The sequence below is a fragment of the Heterodontus francisci genome, chromosome 10 (assembly GCF_036365525.1).
Source record: "Heterodontus francisci isolate sHetFra1 chromosome 10, sHetFra1.hap1, whole genome shotgun sequence".
Classification (NCBI taxonomy): domain Eukaryota; kingdom Metazoa; phylum Chordata; class Chondrichthyes; order Heterodontiformes; family Heterodontidae; genus Heterodontus; species Heterodontus francisci.
In genome coordinates this window covers 122,406,549-122,422,003 of record NC_090380.1, presented here as the reverse complement: position 1 = coordinate 122,422,003, position 15,455 = coordinate 122,406,549, and the positions used below count along the sequence as shown (strand labels likewise).

The following is a 15,455-nucleotide window of genomic DNA, read 5'->3' as shown; positions in this document are numbered from 1 at the left end:
GATTTCATGTCGCGTTTGCAGACGTCTTTAAAGCGGAGACATGGACGGCCGGTGGGTCTGATACCAGTGGCGAGCTCGCTGTACAATGTGTCTTTGGGGATCCGGCCATCTTCCATGCGGCTCACATGGCCAAGCCATCTCAAGCACCGCTGACTCAGTAGTGTGTATAAACTGGGGATGTTGGCTGCCTCGAGGACTTCTGTGTTGGAGATACGGTCCTGCCACCTGATGCCAAGGATTCTCCGGAGGCAGCGAAGATGGAATGAATTGAGACATCGCTCTTGGCTGACATACGTTGTCCAGGCCTCGCTGCCATCGAGCAATCTACTGAGGACACAGGCTTGATACGCTCGGACTTTTGCGTTCCGTGTCAGTGTGCCATTTTCCCACACTCTCTTGGCCCGTCTGGACATAGCAGTGGAAGCCTTTCTCATGCACTTGTTTAATTCTGCATCGAGAGACAGGTTACTGATGATAGTTGAGCCTAGGTAGGTGAACTCTTTACCACTTCCAGAGTGTGGTCGCCAATATTGATGGATGGAGCATTTCTGACATCCTGTCCCATGATGTTCGTTTTCTTGAGGCTGATGGTTAGGCCAAATTCATTGCAGGCAGCCGCAATCCTGTCGATGAGACTCTGCAGACACTCTTCAGTGTGAGATGTTAATAATGTGTAATAATAATAATGTAATTTGTTACAGTGCTGCTCAGTATTGACTTTCATACTTCCACCACCTCCAATATCCCCCCCCACCATCCTCTGCCCAATCTGGTGCCATCTGCAAATTTAAAAATTGTGCTTTTGATTTGTGAACAACATTTGTCTCAACATGGTGACCCAGTGGGGCCCACTTCCCACCTTCTGCCACTCTGAATTGCTAACCTTCTCTGCTTTTTGCATTCTGTTGCAAGAACCCATTACCGGAGATGATTTAGGAGTCTGAGCATAATTGGTTTTCTGACAGCCCTTCTGGGAACTGTAGCCTGGGGAGATAAGGGTGCAGTTGACGGAATGAGTGGAATAAAAGGATGTTGTGCTTAATGGCAATTGATATTCTGTCATTTGCTTTCATTAAGTGGAGATGCACATCACTCAGATGTGCCTTCATACTGTCCTCACTGGTGGTCCCACTCCAGTTCTCGTACTGTCCTCACTGGTGGTCCCACTCCAGCTCTCGTACTGTCCTCACTGGTGGTCCCACTCCAGCTCTCGTACTGTCCTCACTGGTGGTCCCACTCCAGCTCTCGTACTGCCCTCACTGGTGGTCCCACTCCAGCTCTCGTACTGTCCTCACTGGTGGTCCCACTCCAGCTCTCGTACTGTCCTCACTGGTGGTCCCACTCCAGCTCTCGTACTGTCCTCACTGGTGGTCCCACTCCAGCTCTCGTACTGTCCTCACTGGTGGTCCCACTCCAGCTCTCGTACTGTCCTCACTGGTGGTCCCACTCCAGCTCTCGTACTGTCCTCACTGGTGGTCCCACTCCAGCTCTCGTACTGTCCTCACTGGTGGTCCCACTCCAGCTCTCGTACTGTCCTCACTGGTGGTCCCACTCCAGCTCTCGTACTGTCCTCACTGGTGGTCCCACTCCAGCTCTCGTACTGTCCTCACTGGTGGTCCCACTCCAGCTCTCGTACTGTCCTCACTGGTGGTCCCACTCCAGCTCTCGTACTGTCCTCACTGGTGGTCCCACTCCAGCTCTCGTACTGTCCTCACTGGTGGTCCCACTCCAGCTCTCGTACTGTCCTCACTGGTGGTCCCACTCCAGCTCTCGTACTGTCCTCACTGGTGGTCCCACTCCAGCTCTCGTACTGCCCTCACTGGTGGTCCCACTCCAGCTCTCGTACTGCCCTCACTGGTGGTCCCACTCCAGCTCTCGTACTGCCCTCACTGGTGGTCCCACTCCAGCTCTCGTACTGCCCTCACTGGTGGTCCCACTCCAGCTCTCGTACTGCCCTCACTGGTGGTCCCACTCCAGCTCTCGTACTGCCCTCACTGGTGGTCCCACTCCAGCTCTCGTACTGCCCTCACTGGTGGTCCCACTCCAGCTCTCGTACTGCCCTCACTGGTGGTCCCACTCCAGCTCTCGTACTGCCCTCACTGGTGGTCCCACTCCAGCTCTCGTACTGCCCTCACTGGTGGTCCCACTCCAGCTCTCGTACTGCCCTCACTGGTGGTCCCACTCCAGCTCTCGTACTGCCCTCACTGGTGGTCCCACTCCAGCTCTCGTACTGCCCTCACTGGTGGTCCCACTCCAGCTCTCGTACTGTCCTCACTGGTGGTCCCACTCCAGCTCTCGTACTGCCCTCACTGGTGGTCCCACTCCAGCTCTCGTACTGCCCTCACTGGTGGTCCCACTCCAGCTCTCGTACTGTCCTCACTGGTGGTCCCACTCCAGCTCTCGTACTGCCCTCACTGGTGGTCCCACTCCAGCTCTCGTACTGTCCTCACTGGTGGTCCCACTCCAGCTCTCGTACTGCCCTCACTGGTGGTCCCACTCCAGCTCTCGTACTGCCCTCACTGGTGGTCCCACTCCAGCTCTCCTGCATGGAATCACTTTGCAGCCGGCTGCATTAAACTACTTCCATGTTGCTGCAAATCCTCATCGAGGGTGAGCTTCAGTAGCCGTACAATCCGCATTTTGCACGTTCATAGCCTCATGGGCTATTATTTTCTAGCTCGCACAAAATTCCCTATCCCTTCCTCGCTATTCATTGCTCTCTTCCCCTTCCCTCTCCCTTTGTCCATCCCTTCCTCCCTCTCTCTTCCGCCCGCTCTGACTATCCCCCACTCTGGCATTGTTCTATGTCCATTGGAACTGGTTCATGATGTTTTTGGTCATCAGCAACATATCATTTTACTGTTTATGGCGTAGCAGGCACAAACAAAGAACAGTACAGCACAGGAACAGGCCATTCGGCCCTCCAAGCCTGCCCCGATCTTGATGCCTGCCTAAACTAAAACCTTCTGCACTTCCGGGGACTGTATCCCTCTATTCCCATCCTATTCATGTATTTGTCAAGATGCCTCTTAAACGTCATTATCGTACCTGCTTCCACCACCTCCCCCGGCAGCAAGTTCCAGGCACTCACCACCCTCTGTGTAAAGAACTTGCCTCGCACATCCCCTCTCACCTTAAACCTATGTCCCCTAGTAACTGACTCTTCCACCCTGGGAAAAAGCTTCTGACTATCCACTCTGTCCATGCCGCTCATAACTTTGTAAACCTCTATCATGTCGCCCCTCCACCTCCGTCGTTCCAGCGAAAACAATCAGAGTTTATCCAACCTCTCCTCATAGCCAATGCCCTCCAGACCAGGCAACATCCTGGTAAACCTCTTCTGTACCCTCTCCAAAGCCTCCACGTCCTTCTGGTAGTGTGGCGACCAGAGTTGCACGCAATATTCTAAGTGTGGCCTAACTAAAGTTCTGTACAGCTGCAGCATGACTTGCCAATTTTTATACTCTATCCCCCGACCGATGAAGAAAAGCATGCCGTATGCCTTCTTGACTACCTTATCCACCTGCGTTGCCACTTTCAGTGACCTGTGGACCTGTACGCCCAGATCTCTCTGCCTGTCAATACTCCTAAGGGTTCTGCCATTTACTGTATACTTCCCACCTGCATTAGACTTTCCAAAATGCATTACCTCACATTTGTCCAGATTAAACTCCATCTGCCATTTCTCCACCCAAGTCACCAACCGATCTATATCCTGCTGTATCCTCTGACAATCCTCATCACTATCCACAACTCCACCAACCTTTGTGTCGTCCGCAAACTTACTTATCAGACCAGCTACATTTTCCTCCAAATCATTTATATATACTACAAACAGAAAAGGTCCCAGCACTGATCCCTGCGGAACACCACTAGTCACATCCCTCCATTCAGAAAAGCACCCTTCCACTGATACCCTCTGTCTTCTATGATCGAGCCAGTTCTGTATCCATCTTGCCAGCTCACCTCTGATCCCGTGTGACTTCATCTTTTGTACCAGTCTGCCATGAGGGACCTTGTCAAAGGCTTTACTGAAGTCCATATAGACAACATCCACTGCCCTTCCTTCATCAATCATCTTTGTCACTTCCTCAAAAAACTCAATCAAATTAGTGAGACACGACCTCCCCTTCACGAAACCATGCTGTCTCTCGCTAATAAGTTCGTTTGTTTCCAAATGGGAGTAAATCCTGTCCCGAAGAGGGAAGCAGAGTTAACGTTTCAGGCTGATGACCTTTCATCAGAACTGGGAAAAGGTCACAGACCTGAAACGTTAACTCTGTTTCTCTCTCCACAGATGCTGCCAGACCTGCTGAGTATTTCCAGCACTTTCTGTTTTTATTTCAGATTTCCAGCATCTGCAGTATTTTGTTTTTCCGCAAGGTCACTAAATCTTGTTTGAAGATTACTTACTGTGCAGCTATCGATGGATAATTCTCCTGCTTTGATTTTAGTCTCCTTTAGATTGGCTGCTTTCCCTGTACCTGTGATATAATTGCATCATTTCAAGTTCACAATGGGTTGCTATTGGCAGCAGATACCATTTCAACACCGATTTGTGATGTCACAGCCACTGGAGCTGGTCATTTGGCCAATTGCATTTGGGTTCAATTTCAGTCTCTTAGTAATCTCATTATCTGTACTTCAGAAGAATCTTGTGTCCCTTTTAAACCCCTCAGTTGATTTTGCTACTTGGTCCTCCATGGAGTACTGTGTTCTCTATTCTCATGGTCCTTTGTGTGAAGACGTCTATGTGGATTTAATTTTATTCGTATTAATTTGTATTCTCAGATTGCCGCCCCTGGTTCTGAAGGCTGGAATCAATCATGATCCACTGTCAGTTCTCTTCATTGTTTTAAACACCTCAGTCAGTTTACCCCTTGACCTCTTCTGCAGAGAATGGAACCCAGCTTCTCCCTCACCTCCTTTATGATCCTCGTTATCTCCCCAAGCCTCTGCCAAGTTTCCCCTGAGATGTTCACCCTTCTTTCCTCCCTCAGCCACTGCAGTGAGCAACATTCAACTTCAGGGATTTCATTCCCATCTCTGCACCCCTTATCACTCAGTTAATTACTTTTTTTATTCATTCATGGGATGTGGGCGTCGCTGGCCAGGCCAGCATTTATTGCCCATCCCTAATTGAACTTGAGAAGATGGTGGTGAGCTGCCTTCTTGAAACGCTGCAGTCCATTTGGGGTAGGTACACCCACAGTGCTGTTAGGAAGGGAGTTCCAGGATTTTGACCCAGCGACAGTGAAGGAACGGCGATATAGTTCCAAGTCAGGATGGTGTGTGACTTGGAGGGAAATTTGCAGGTGGTGGTAGCCTCTACAGCCATATAAACTCTTCCTACCCATCTTCACAGCCAGCCTCTCGACCTTGCCACCTCCCATGTCATTTCTACATCAATGATCTGCACAACCACTCCTTCACCTCCCTTACCCTCTGTAATCCTCATCCTTCTCCCAGGTATAACCCCCAAGACTGGGGTTTTTCTGACGCACAGTTCGTTTAGCCATCCATGCCTTGGCTATATCAAATGCTATTGTCATTGTAAATAGTTCGCTATCTTCAGCTCCTGGCCCCCTTTCCTTTCAAAATTGCCATCCTTACTACTCTCAGAAAACCTACCCTTGACCCTGTTGTCCTTGCAAGCTACTGCCCCATCGCTAAACCTCTCTGCCCTCTCAAGTCCTGCAGTGTGTTATGACCACCCAAATCTGTGTCCATCTTTCCTTTAACACCATATTAGAGTCCCATCTATCAAGTTTCAGCCACTCCCACAGCACTGAAACACTGCTAAAGCAAGGTCACAAAAGTCCTCTTCCTTGACTGCAACATCCTTCTACTCTTTCTTGGTTCCATCTCCACTGTAGCTGGAGCAATGGCTTCTCTTCCCACTCGCACATCGTTATCTCGTGTTCCTCATCTACACGCTGCACCTCAGCAATATCATCTACAGATATGGGAAGACTGAAGGCATTTAGTTCAGATGTCTTAGGCAATTCCCCTGTCTATCTGACTTCAGTCAGCTAGAATTCCCTTTCTAAACCTTTCCGCACTGCCACCCAGGACTGAGTTGCAGGCTGGACTCTAATCGAGGGACTCGGGGTTTATCTTTAGAATAACAGATACCTGAGAGTGAGTTTCAGGCAGTGATACCCTCATTAGTTGAATATCTCAATGGTGCTCACTGGGTTGCGTATCTGATGGACGCGGCACCTTTTGGGGAGTGGAAGGAGAAAGTGTCAGTATTCCTGTCTGTATCCAGTCTTGTGGATGGGTAAATGGGTGTTGGCTGGTCAATAACCTCAATTGCAGCCTGTGGTGACGCTGCTGGAGTTTATCAGAGTGAGCTGTGTGCAGTCCTCCCCCTGTTGGAGCTGAGCTCTGTGATGTGAGGGGGAGCTGGCTGTTTTACCAGGTGGCGGGGTTATAGCTGGTGGTTCCAGTGAGACAGTATCTGACCATGCAGAGGTTGTGACCCAGGACTCAGTCCGTGTTATTTTCTCTCCAGGTGCGGGAGATCAGGCACTCTTCTCCTCCGTTTATTCGATACTCATGCAGCAACTTCCACGTGAGCCTATGGAATGGAGAAGGTAACAGTGTCTGGATTTGTTTTTGCTCTCTCGGGCTCTGATTAGATTGCTAGATGCTGTAGATCTCAGACCTAAGGGACCCCACCATTCCCACAACCATTGATCTGTTTGTCTCTCGCAGCCAGTGGCTGTTCTTGCCTCAGATATTGCCCATGGCTTGTTGATGCCTTCACCCCCAACCCCGTCGCCCCACCACCCCCCCCCCCACCTCCCTGAACCCCCCCACCTCCCTGAACCTCAGAGTGGAGTCCTGGGAGGATGTGAGAATTTGCTTTCTCCCAAGATTGGTGGTTTTCCTTGACCTGCTTCAATTGATGGTTGAGTTAAATTGGGGGCACTTTTCCTCCTATTTCCCAGAATTTCCTTGTGGGGAGAGATTCCTAACTGGCACAATCTTGGGGACAGAGTTGGATCCATTTCTGCCCAGCCCACACCACACAGCTGATATCAGTGACTATTGTTCGAGTTTTAATTTTGCAGCAGTTTTCTCACTGACTGAGTGTCGACTGTGTGCTGATGGGGCAGTCAGTCTCAGAAAGGGTTGGGTAGTCTAGTGGTTATGTTACTGGAATCATTGGCTGGAGTAACAATCCGGAGAACATGAATTCAAATCCCACCATGAGAATTTGAATTCAGTTTAGGGAAGGAAAGCTGTCCTTAACCGGCATGGCCTATATGTGACTCCAGTCCCATACCATCACGACTGGCCCTCATGTATCACCACTTCTCCAGACAGTTGCCTGAAGAGGTGGTAGAGGCAGGAACCCTCACAACATTTAAGAAGTATTTAGATGAACACTTGAAACGTCATAGCATACAAGGCTACGGGCCAAGTGCTGGAAAATGGGATTAGAATAGTTAGGTGCTTGATGGCTGGCACAGACATGATGGACCGAAGGGCCTGTTTCTGTGCTGTATAACTCTATGACTCTAATTGGGGATGTTGCTGACCTTGCCCATGTCCCATAAATTAGTTCAAAAAATAAATCATTGTAGGTGAAGCTATTTTGCTCTAAAGTGGTATCTAAATACCCGATTCTGTCCTCTGGCCAAGTTAGGCAGCTAGCTGGTGATCTGTTACTGAAACCTCTTTGTCTTCCAGTGGAGCTTCCAGCCCCCGGGTTAGTATCAATGCTTGGCTCCACATGGATCTCGATGGAAGATGGTCTCAGCTCTGTGTCCATTGCGTTCAAACAGCAACATATTTATACAGCGTCTGTAACAGCATCTTTAATGTAATAAAACATCCAAGGTGCTTTGAGAGGCATTATAAAAGAAAATATGACACCGTTGACCAAAAGCTTGGTCAAAGAGTGGCTTAAAGCAGGAAAGAGAGATAAAGAGACTGAGAGGTGTAGTGAGAGTAACTCTCACCAAGTCCCATTTACCCAACCCCCAACCCCCTGTGATCACTGACCTACACCGGTAAAGAGACTGAGAGGTGTAGTGAGGGAATTGCAGAGCTTTGGACATCAGCAGCTGAAGGCACGGCCCCCAGTGGTGGAGTGATTAAAATCATGGATGCTTAAGAGGCTGGAATTAGATGAGTGCAGAAATCTCGGAGGGTTGTGGGGCTGGAGGAGATTTGGATGACCTCAAGTTTATGGAGAGCAGAATGTGGGAGACCAGCCAGGAATATGTTGGAATAGTCACGTCTGGAGGTAATGAAGGCATGAATGAGGGTTTCGGCAGCAAATAAGATGAGACAGACAGAGTTGGGCAATATTACAGAGGTAGGAATAGGCTGTCTTAGTGATGGTATGAATATGATGTCGGAAGCTCATCTCGGGGTCAAATATGACACTGATTGCAAACAGTCTGGTTTAGTCTCGGACAGTTGCCAGGTAGAGGGATGGAGTCGGTAGGTAGGGAACAGAGTTGAAGTTAAAGGCCTGCTCGGGTCTGCAAATGAAACCCGACCCGAGCCTGACCGAACCACATCCGATCTGAGCCCTTTCATTTTTTCCCGCACCCAACCTGACCACCGGAATAAAGTTGATTACAATAAAGAGGTTGTGCTCTACCTTTGATGGAGTCGCTCACTGCAGACTAGTGTGGCGTGTTTCCCGCCGTGACGTCCTGGCTGTCACTGTGTCCAACCCGGTCCGACCCCGAATGCCGGACCTGGAAGAGCGACCTGACCCGAACCCGACACATGTCATGGGGTCCTGTCGGGTTCGGGTTGGGTAGCAATGCTCTAGTTGAAGTGGGGACTGTGGTCAGCTGTGTCAAAGGCTGAGGATGAGGAGGGGATTGTTTACTTTTATTACAGTCACATTGTTGGCCATTTGTGAGAGCTGTTTCAAAACTGTGACGGGGTCTGAAACCTGATTGGAGGCATTCAAACATGGAGTTTTGGGAAAGATTGGCATGGATTTTGGAGTGACAACGCATTCAAGGATCTTGGATAGGAAAGGGAGGTTGGAGGTGGAGCTGTAGTTTGCAAGGTCGGTGAGGCCAAGGGTTTTTTTTTGAGGAGGGGGTGACGACGGCGGATTTAAAGGAGTGAGGGACAACGCCTGGAGAGAGAGAACTGGTAATATCGGCTAACATGGGGATCTGGAGGGGAAGTTGTGTGGTCAGTTTAGTGGGAATAGGATCGTGTGAACAGGAGGTGGGTCTCATGGACAAGATAAGCTTGGAGAGGGCGCGAGGTGAGATTGGAGAGAATCTAAAGAAAGATACGAGTTCAGAGCTAGGGCAGCTGGGTACTTTAGAGTAAGCTTAGCACTGTGAGCTAGTGGACGGGAGGGATGTGGCAGAGACAACTGATTGGATAGTCTCGATCTTCGTGACAAGTCCATAAGCTCCTTGTGAGAGGTAGAGGAGACAGGGGAGAGGGGTTGAAGAAAACGGTTTGCAGTAGAGAAAAGCGGGTGGGGGGGGGGTGTGGTTTCTTTGCATTTCAGGATGATCCTGGAATAGTGAGCGGTTTTAGCAGATGACAGCAGGACCTGATAGTATTTTATCTGATCCAGCTATATCTGACGGTGAATGACTAAACCACTTGTCCACCATATCTGTTCAAGTCTGTCCCTTGGACTTAAGGGAATGGAGATGAGGGCTGTACTGGGGGCAATGTTCAGAGTGAGAGAGAGTAATGATTGTATTGGGAATTAGGGCATCAAAGGTGGAAGTGAAATAAAAACAAGAAATCCTGGAACCACTCAGCAGGTCTGGCATCATCTGTGAAAAGAGAAGCAGAGTTAACGTTTCGGGTCAGTGACCCTTCTTCGGAACTCAAGGTGGAAGTGAGGCTGCAGGTGAGCACATCAGTAGCTGCAGAAATGTTGTGGTGAATGAAGGGCCATGGGCTCGAGTGTTGGGATTTTGAAAGTGAGTTGGGGGTAGTGTTTTCCAGGGATGAATACAGAATGAGGTAGTGTTGGGGCGTGGAAGGGGCCTGTGGGTGATCGGAGGTGACCTTATCTTTGTTTTATACGATGGGAGTAGCGAGGCCACGTGAGATGGCAAGCTCAAGGTGGTGGCTGTGAATATGGTTTGGGGAGTTTACATGGAGGGTGAGATTAAGGGGGATAAGACAGCAGTGAACTCAGAGGAGAGAGAGCATGATGAGTTGAGACGGAGATTGAATTCACTGAGGGTGAGAGGTTGCTGATGCAAAGGCTGAGACAGCAAAGCAGTGAAGGTATCTCAGAGAAAATTAGCCTCTTAGTTGGGAGGGCGGTAGAGAATGAGGATTTTAAATGAGAGCTGAAAGGGATGGAACAAGGAGGAGAACGTGCCAGCGGAGTAAGGGGGTCAGGCCAAGGTGTGATCTGGTGATAAGAGCCACACCACCACAGTGACATGGGAGACGGTCTCGGCCCCCTGCCCATTGCCCTCGATGGGAGACAGTCTCAGCCCCGTGCCCTTTGCACTCTATAGGAGATGGTCTCTTCCTCTGTGCCCTTTGCCCGCAATGGGAGGCGGTCTCGGCCTCCGTACCCATTGCCCTCGATGGGAGACCGTCTCGGCCTCCGTACCCATTGCCCTCAATTGGAGACCGTCTCGGCCTCCGTGCCCATTGCTCTCGATTGGAGACAGTCTCGGCCTCCGTGCCCATTGCTCTCGATTGGAGACAGTCTCGGCCTCCGTGCCCATTGCTCTCGATTGGAGACAGTCTCGGCCTCCATACCCATTGCCCTCGATTGGAGACAGTCTGGGCCTCCGTACCCATTGCCCTCGATGGGAGACTGTCTCTGCCTCCGTACCCATTGCCCTGATGGGAGACAGTCTCGGCCTCCGTACCCATTGCCCTCGATGGGAGACAGTCTCGGCCTCCGTACCCATTGCCCTGATGGGAGACGGTCTCGGCCTCCGTACCCATTGCCCTCGATGGGAGGCGGTCTCGGCCTCCGTACCCATTGCCCTCGATGGGAGGCGGTCTCGGCCTCCGTACCCATTGCCCTCGATGGGAGGCGGTCTCGGCCTCCGTACCCATTGCCCTCGATGGGAGGCGGTGTCGGCCTCCGTACCCATTGCCCTCGATGGGAGGCGGTGTCGGCCTCCGTACCCATTGCCCTCGATGGGAGGCGGTGTCGGCCTCCGTACCCATTGCCCTCGATGGGAGGCGGTGTCGGCCTCCGTACCCATTGCCCTCGATGGGAGACAGTCTCGGCCTCCGTACCCATTGCCCTCGATGGGAGGCGGTGTCGGCCTCCGTACCCATTGCCCTCGATGGGAGGCGGTGTCGGCCTCCGTACCCATTGCCCTCGATGGGAGGCGGTGTCGGCCTCCGTACCCATTGCCCTCGATGGGAGGCGGTGTCGGCCTCCGTACCCATTGCCCTCGATGGGAGGCGGTGTCGGCCTCCGTACCCATTGCCCTCGATGGGAGGCGGTGTCGGCCTCCGTACCCATTGCCCTCGATGATCTGGCAGTACTTTACTGAGTAGCCAGGTGTTGGCCAGAGAGAAGGATGGTAGAATGTTGAATGTTGTTTCCCTCGTGTGTTCCAGGTCCTATGGGCGACCGCCAAAGCTGATCCACCTTGAAGCGAATTTTGTTCAGTTTAAGGAAGAACTGATACCCAAGGAGGGTAATCGAGCCCTTTTAACCTTTCCATTCCTGCACATATTCTGGACGGACTGCTGTGTGAGTATGGCGGCATGTGTAGATTCTCTGTGGAATTGCCCCTTCCACCTGATGCCAAGATCTTCTCTCTGGCTCCATGACAGGCTGTCTGCTCTTCATGAACATCTTCCCCCTCCAAAATCTAGCAGTTTATACCATGAGGATCAGCATCTCTGGTCTGAGAGAGGGTACATTCTGCATAAAGACTAACTCACTCACTCATAACCATTAATGAGCTTGTTGGCGTGGTGATTTCTGAGGAGGGATTTGCAAGTGCAGTCTCTGGAGGGTTGTTCAAGTCAATGTATTTTTCCCGCTCTCCCTCTTTAGACTTGCTGCATCACCAGTCAGGCCACAGGTTCATGGTCTCAGACCCAAATATTGGGAGAGGTGTGTGAGGGAAGCAGTTTTCTTTTACACGTCCTTTTCCTTGGGTGACGAGGTGTCACCATCTGCTCCCTCTCTCTGCCGCAACCTGACCTTGCAGTGCATGATCATGTGACCTCCTGCTCTGTCAGAGAGCGATGTGTGCGAGGGATGGCTCTGCTGTGTCCAGTCCCCTGTGCCGAGCAAGGGGATGATCCCGGGGTGGAGACTGTCTGTGCCTATGCCTTGTTTCCCTGTGGTCCATTGAAACATGGTTTCCCTTTGAATTTTCTAGGACACCGAGGTTTACAAAGCAACAGCAAAGGACGAGATAACAAAATGGCAGAACATTTTAAAAGCTTACAGCAGCACTGATTGGCTGATTGTTGTCGTGGAGAGTGATGCCAAAAAAAAGAACAAAACCAACATTCTCCCCAGAACATCTATTGTTGACAAGATCAGAAATGACTTCTGCAACAAACAAAGTGACAGGTACGGGAAGTCCACTGTTTCTCAGTCTGTTCCCCGATTGGGGATGATTTCTCCTTCTGTTCCCCCCGATTGGGGATGATTTCTCCTTCTGTTCCCCCCGATTGGGGATGATTTCTCTTTCTGTTCCCCCCGATTTGGGGATGATTTCTCAGTTTACTCCCTCCAATCGCTCGAGTTTAGAAGAATGAGTGGGGATCTCATCGAAACCTACAAAATTCAAACAGGACTGGACAGACTAGATGCAGGAAGGATGTTCCCGATGGCAGAGGAGTCCAGGACTAGGGGTCACAATCTAAGGATAAGGGGTTAAGCCATTTAGGACTGAGATGAGGAGGGATTTCTTCACCCAGAGAGTGGTGAACCTCTGGAATTCTCTACCACAGAAAGCTGTTGAGGCCAAATCATTAAATATATTCAAGAAAGTGTTGGATATAGTTCTTCGGGTTAGTGGGATCAAGGGATACGGGGAGAAAGTGGGAACAGGGTACTGAGTTTGGATGATCAGCCATGATAGTATTGAATGGCGGTGTAGGCTCGAAGGGCCGAATGGCCTACTCCTATTTTTCTGTGTTTCTAATCGGGGATGGTTTCTCAGTCTGCTCCCCCCAGATCAGGAATGATTTCTCCCTCTGCTCCCCCCAATGGGTGATGATTTCTCCCTCTGCTCCCCCGATTGGGGATGATTTTTCAGTCTGTTCCCCCTGATTGGGGATGATTTTTCAGTCTCATCCCCCTGATCGGGGATGATTTTTCAGTCTCATCCCCCTGATCGGGGATGATTTTTCAGTCTCATCCCCCTGATCGGGGATGATTTTTCAGTCTCATCCCCCTGATCGGGGATGATTTTTCAGTCTCATCCCCCTGATCGGGGATGATTTTTCAGTCTCATCCCCCTGATCGGGGATGATTTTTCAGTCTCATCCCCCTGATCGGGGATGATTTTTCAGTCTCATCCCCCTGATCGGGGATGATTTTTCGGTCTCATCCCCCTGATCGGGGATGATTTTTCGGTCTCATCCCCCTGATCAGGGATGATTTTTCGGTCTCATCCCCCTGATCGGGGATGATTTTTCGGTCTCATCCCCCTGATCGGGGATGATTTCTCGGTCTCATCCCCCTGATCGGGGATGATTTTTCGGTCTCATCCCCCTGATCGGGGATGATTTCTCGGTCTCATCCCCCTGATCGGGGATGATTTCTCGGTCTCATCCCCCGATCGGGGATGATTTCTCGGTCTCTTCCCCCGATCGGGGATGATTTCTCGGTCTGTTACCCCGATCGGGGATGATTTCTCGGTCTGTTACCCCGATCGGAGATGATTTCTCGGTCTGTTACCCCGATCGGAGATGATTTCTCGGTCTGTTACCCCGATCGGAGATGATTTCTCGGTCTGTTACCCCGATCGGAGATGATTTCTCGGTCTGTTACCCCGATCGGAGATGATTTCTCGGTCTGTTACCCCGATCGGAGATGATTTCTCGGTCTGTTACCCCGATCGGAGATGATTTCTCGGTCTGTTACCCCGATCGGAGATGATTTCTCGGTCTGTTACCCCGATCGGAGATGATTTCTCGGTCTGTTACCCCGATCGGAGATGATTTCTCGGTCTGTTACCCCGATCGGAGATGATTTCTCGGTCTGTTACCCCGATCGGAGATGATTTCTCGGTCTGTTACCCCGATCGGAGATGATTTCTCGGTCTGTTACCCCGATCGGAGATGATTTCTCGGTCTGTTACCCCGATCGGAGATGATTTCTCGGTCTGTTACCCCGATCGGAGATGATTTCTCGGTCTGTTACCCCGATCGGAGATGATTTCTCGGTCTGTTACCCCGATCGGAGATGATTTCTCCGTCTGTTACCCCGATCGGAGATGATTTCTCCGTCTGTTACCCCGATCGGAGATGATTTCTCGGTCTGTTACCCCGATCGGAGATGATTTCTCGGTCTGTTACCCCGATCGGAGATGATTTCTCGGTCTGTTACCCCGATCGGAGATGATTTCTCGGTCTGTTACCCCGATCGGAGATGATTTCTCGGTCTGTTACCCCGATCGGAGATGATTTCTCGGTCTGTTACCCCGATCGGAGATGATTTCTCCGTCTGTTACCCCGATCGGAGATGATTTCTCCGTCTGTTACCCCGATCGGAGATGATTTCTCCGTCTGTTACCCCGATCGGAGATGATTTCTCCGTCTGTTACCCCGATCGGAGATGATTTCTCCGTCTGTTACCCCGATCGGAGATGATTTCTCGGTCTGTTACCCCGATCGGAGATGATTTCTCCGTCTGTTACCCCGATCGGAGATGATTTCTCGGTCTGTTACCCCGATCGGAGATGATTTCTCGGTCTGTTACCCCGATCGGAGATGATTTCTCCGTCTGTTACCCCGATCGGAGATGATTTCTCGGTCTGTTACCCCGATCGGAGATGATTTCTCGGTCTGTTACCCCGATCGGAGATGATTTCTCGGTCTGTTACCCCGATCGGAGATGATTTCTCGGTCTGTTACCCCGATCGGAGATGATTTCTCGGTCTGTTACCCCGATCGGAGATGATTTCTCGGTCTGTTACCCCGATCGGAGATGATTTCTCGGTCTGTTACCCCGATCGGAGATGATTTCTCGGTCTGTTACCCCGATCGGAGATGATTTCTCGGTCTGTTACCCCGATCGGAGATGATTTCTCGGTCTGTTACCCCGATCGGAGATTATTTCTCGGTCTGTTCCCCGTTATCGGGGATGATTTCTCGGTCTGTTCCCCCTGATGGGGGTTTCAAACTGAACCATTGAGAGAGTTCAGGGCTGTGGCTTTAACACTGCGACTTGCTGAGTTGACCGTGTTGTCTGATGGGAGGGTCCGTCTGAATTTACAGAACAGATGAAGTGTCTTTTTATGACTTGTCATTCTCTCTCTCTTCCA

General features: G+C 50.8%; 1 protein-coding gene across 1 annotated transcript in view; it reads left to right on the top strand.

Moving 5' to 3' along the window:
• The first annotated feature begins 6,522 nt into the window (after positions 1-6,522).
• Positions 6,523-15,455, top strand: part of trappc10 (trafficking protein particle complex subunit 10) — an 80,101-nt gene continuing 71,168 nt past the window's right edge. The window contains exons 1-3 of the mRNA XM_068041304.1: positions 6,523-6,599; positions 11,560-11,695; positions 12,336-12,532. Coding sequence (XP_067897405.1) covers positions 6,562-6,599; positions 11,560-11,695; positions 12,336-12,532 — 371 coding nt within the window. The 5' untranslated portion in view covers positions 6,523-6,561. The remainder of the gene's footprint in view (positions 6,600-11,559; positions 11,696-12,335; positions 12,533-15,455) is intronic.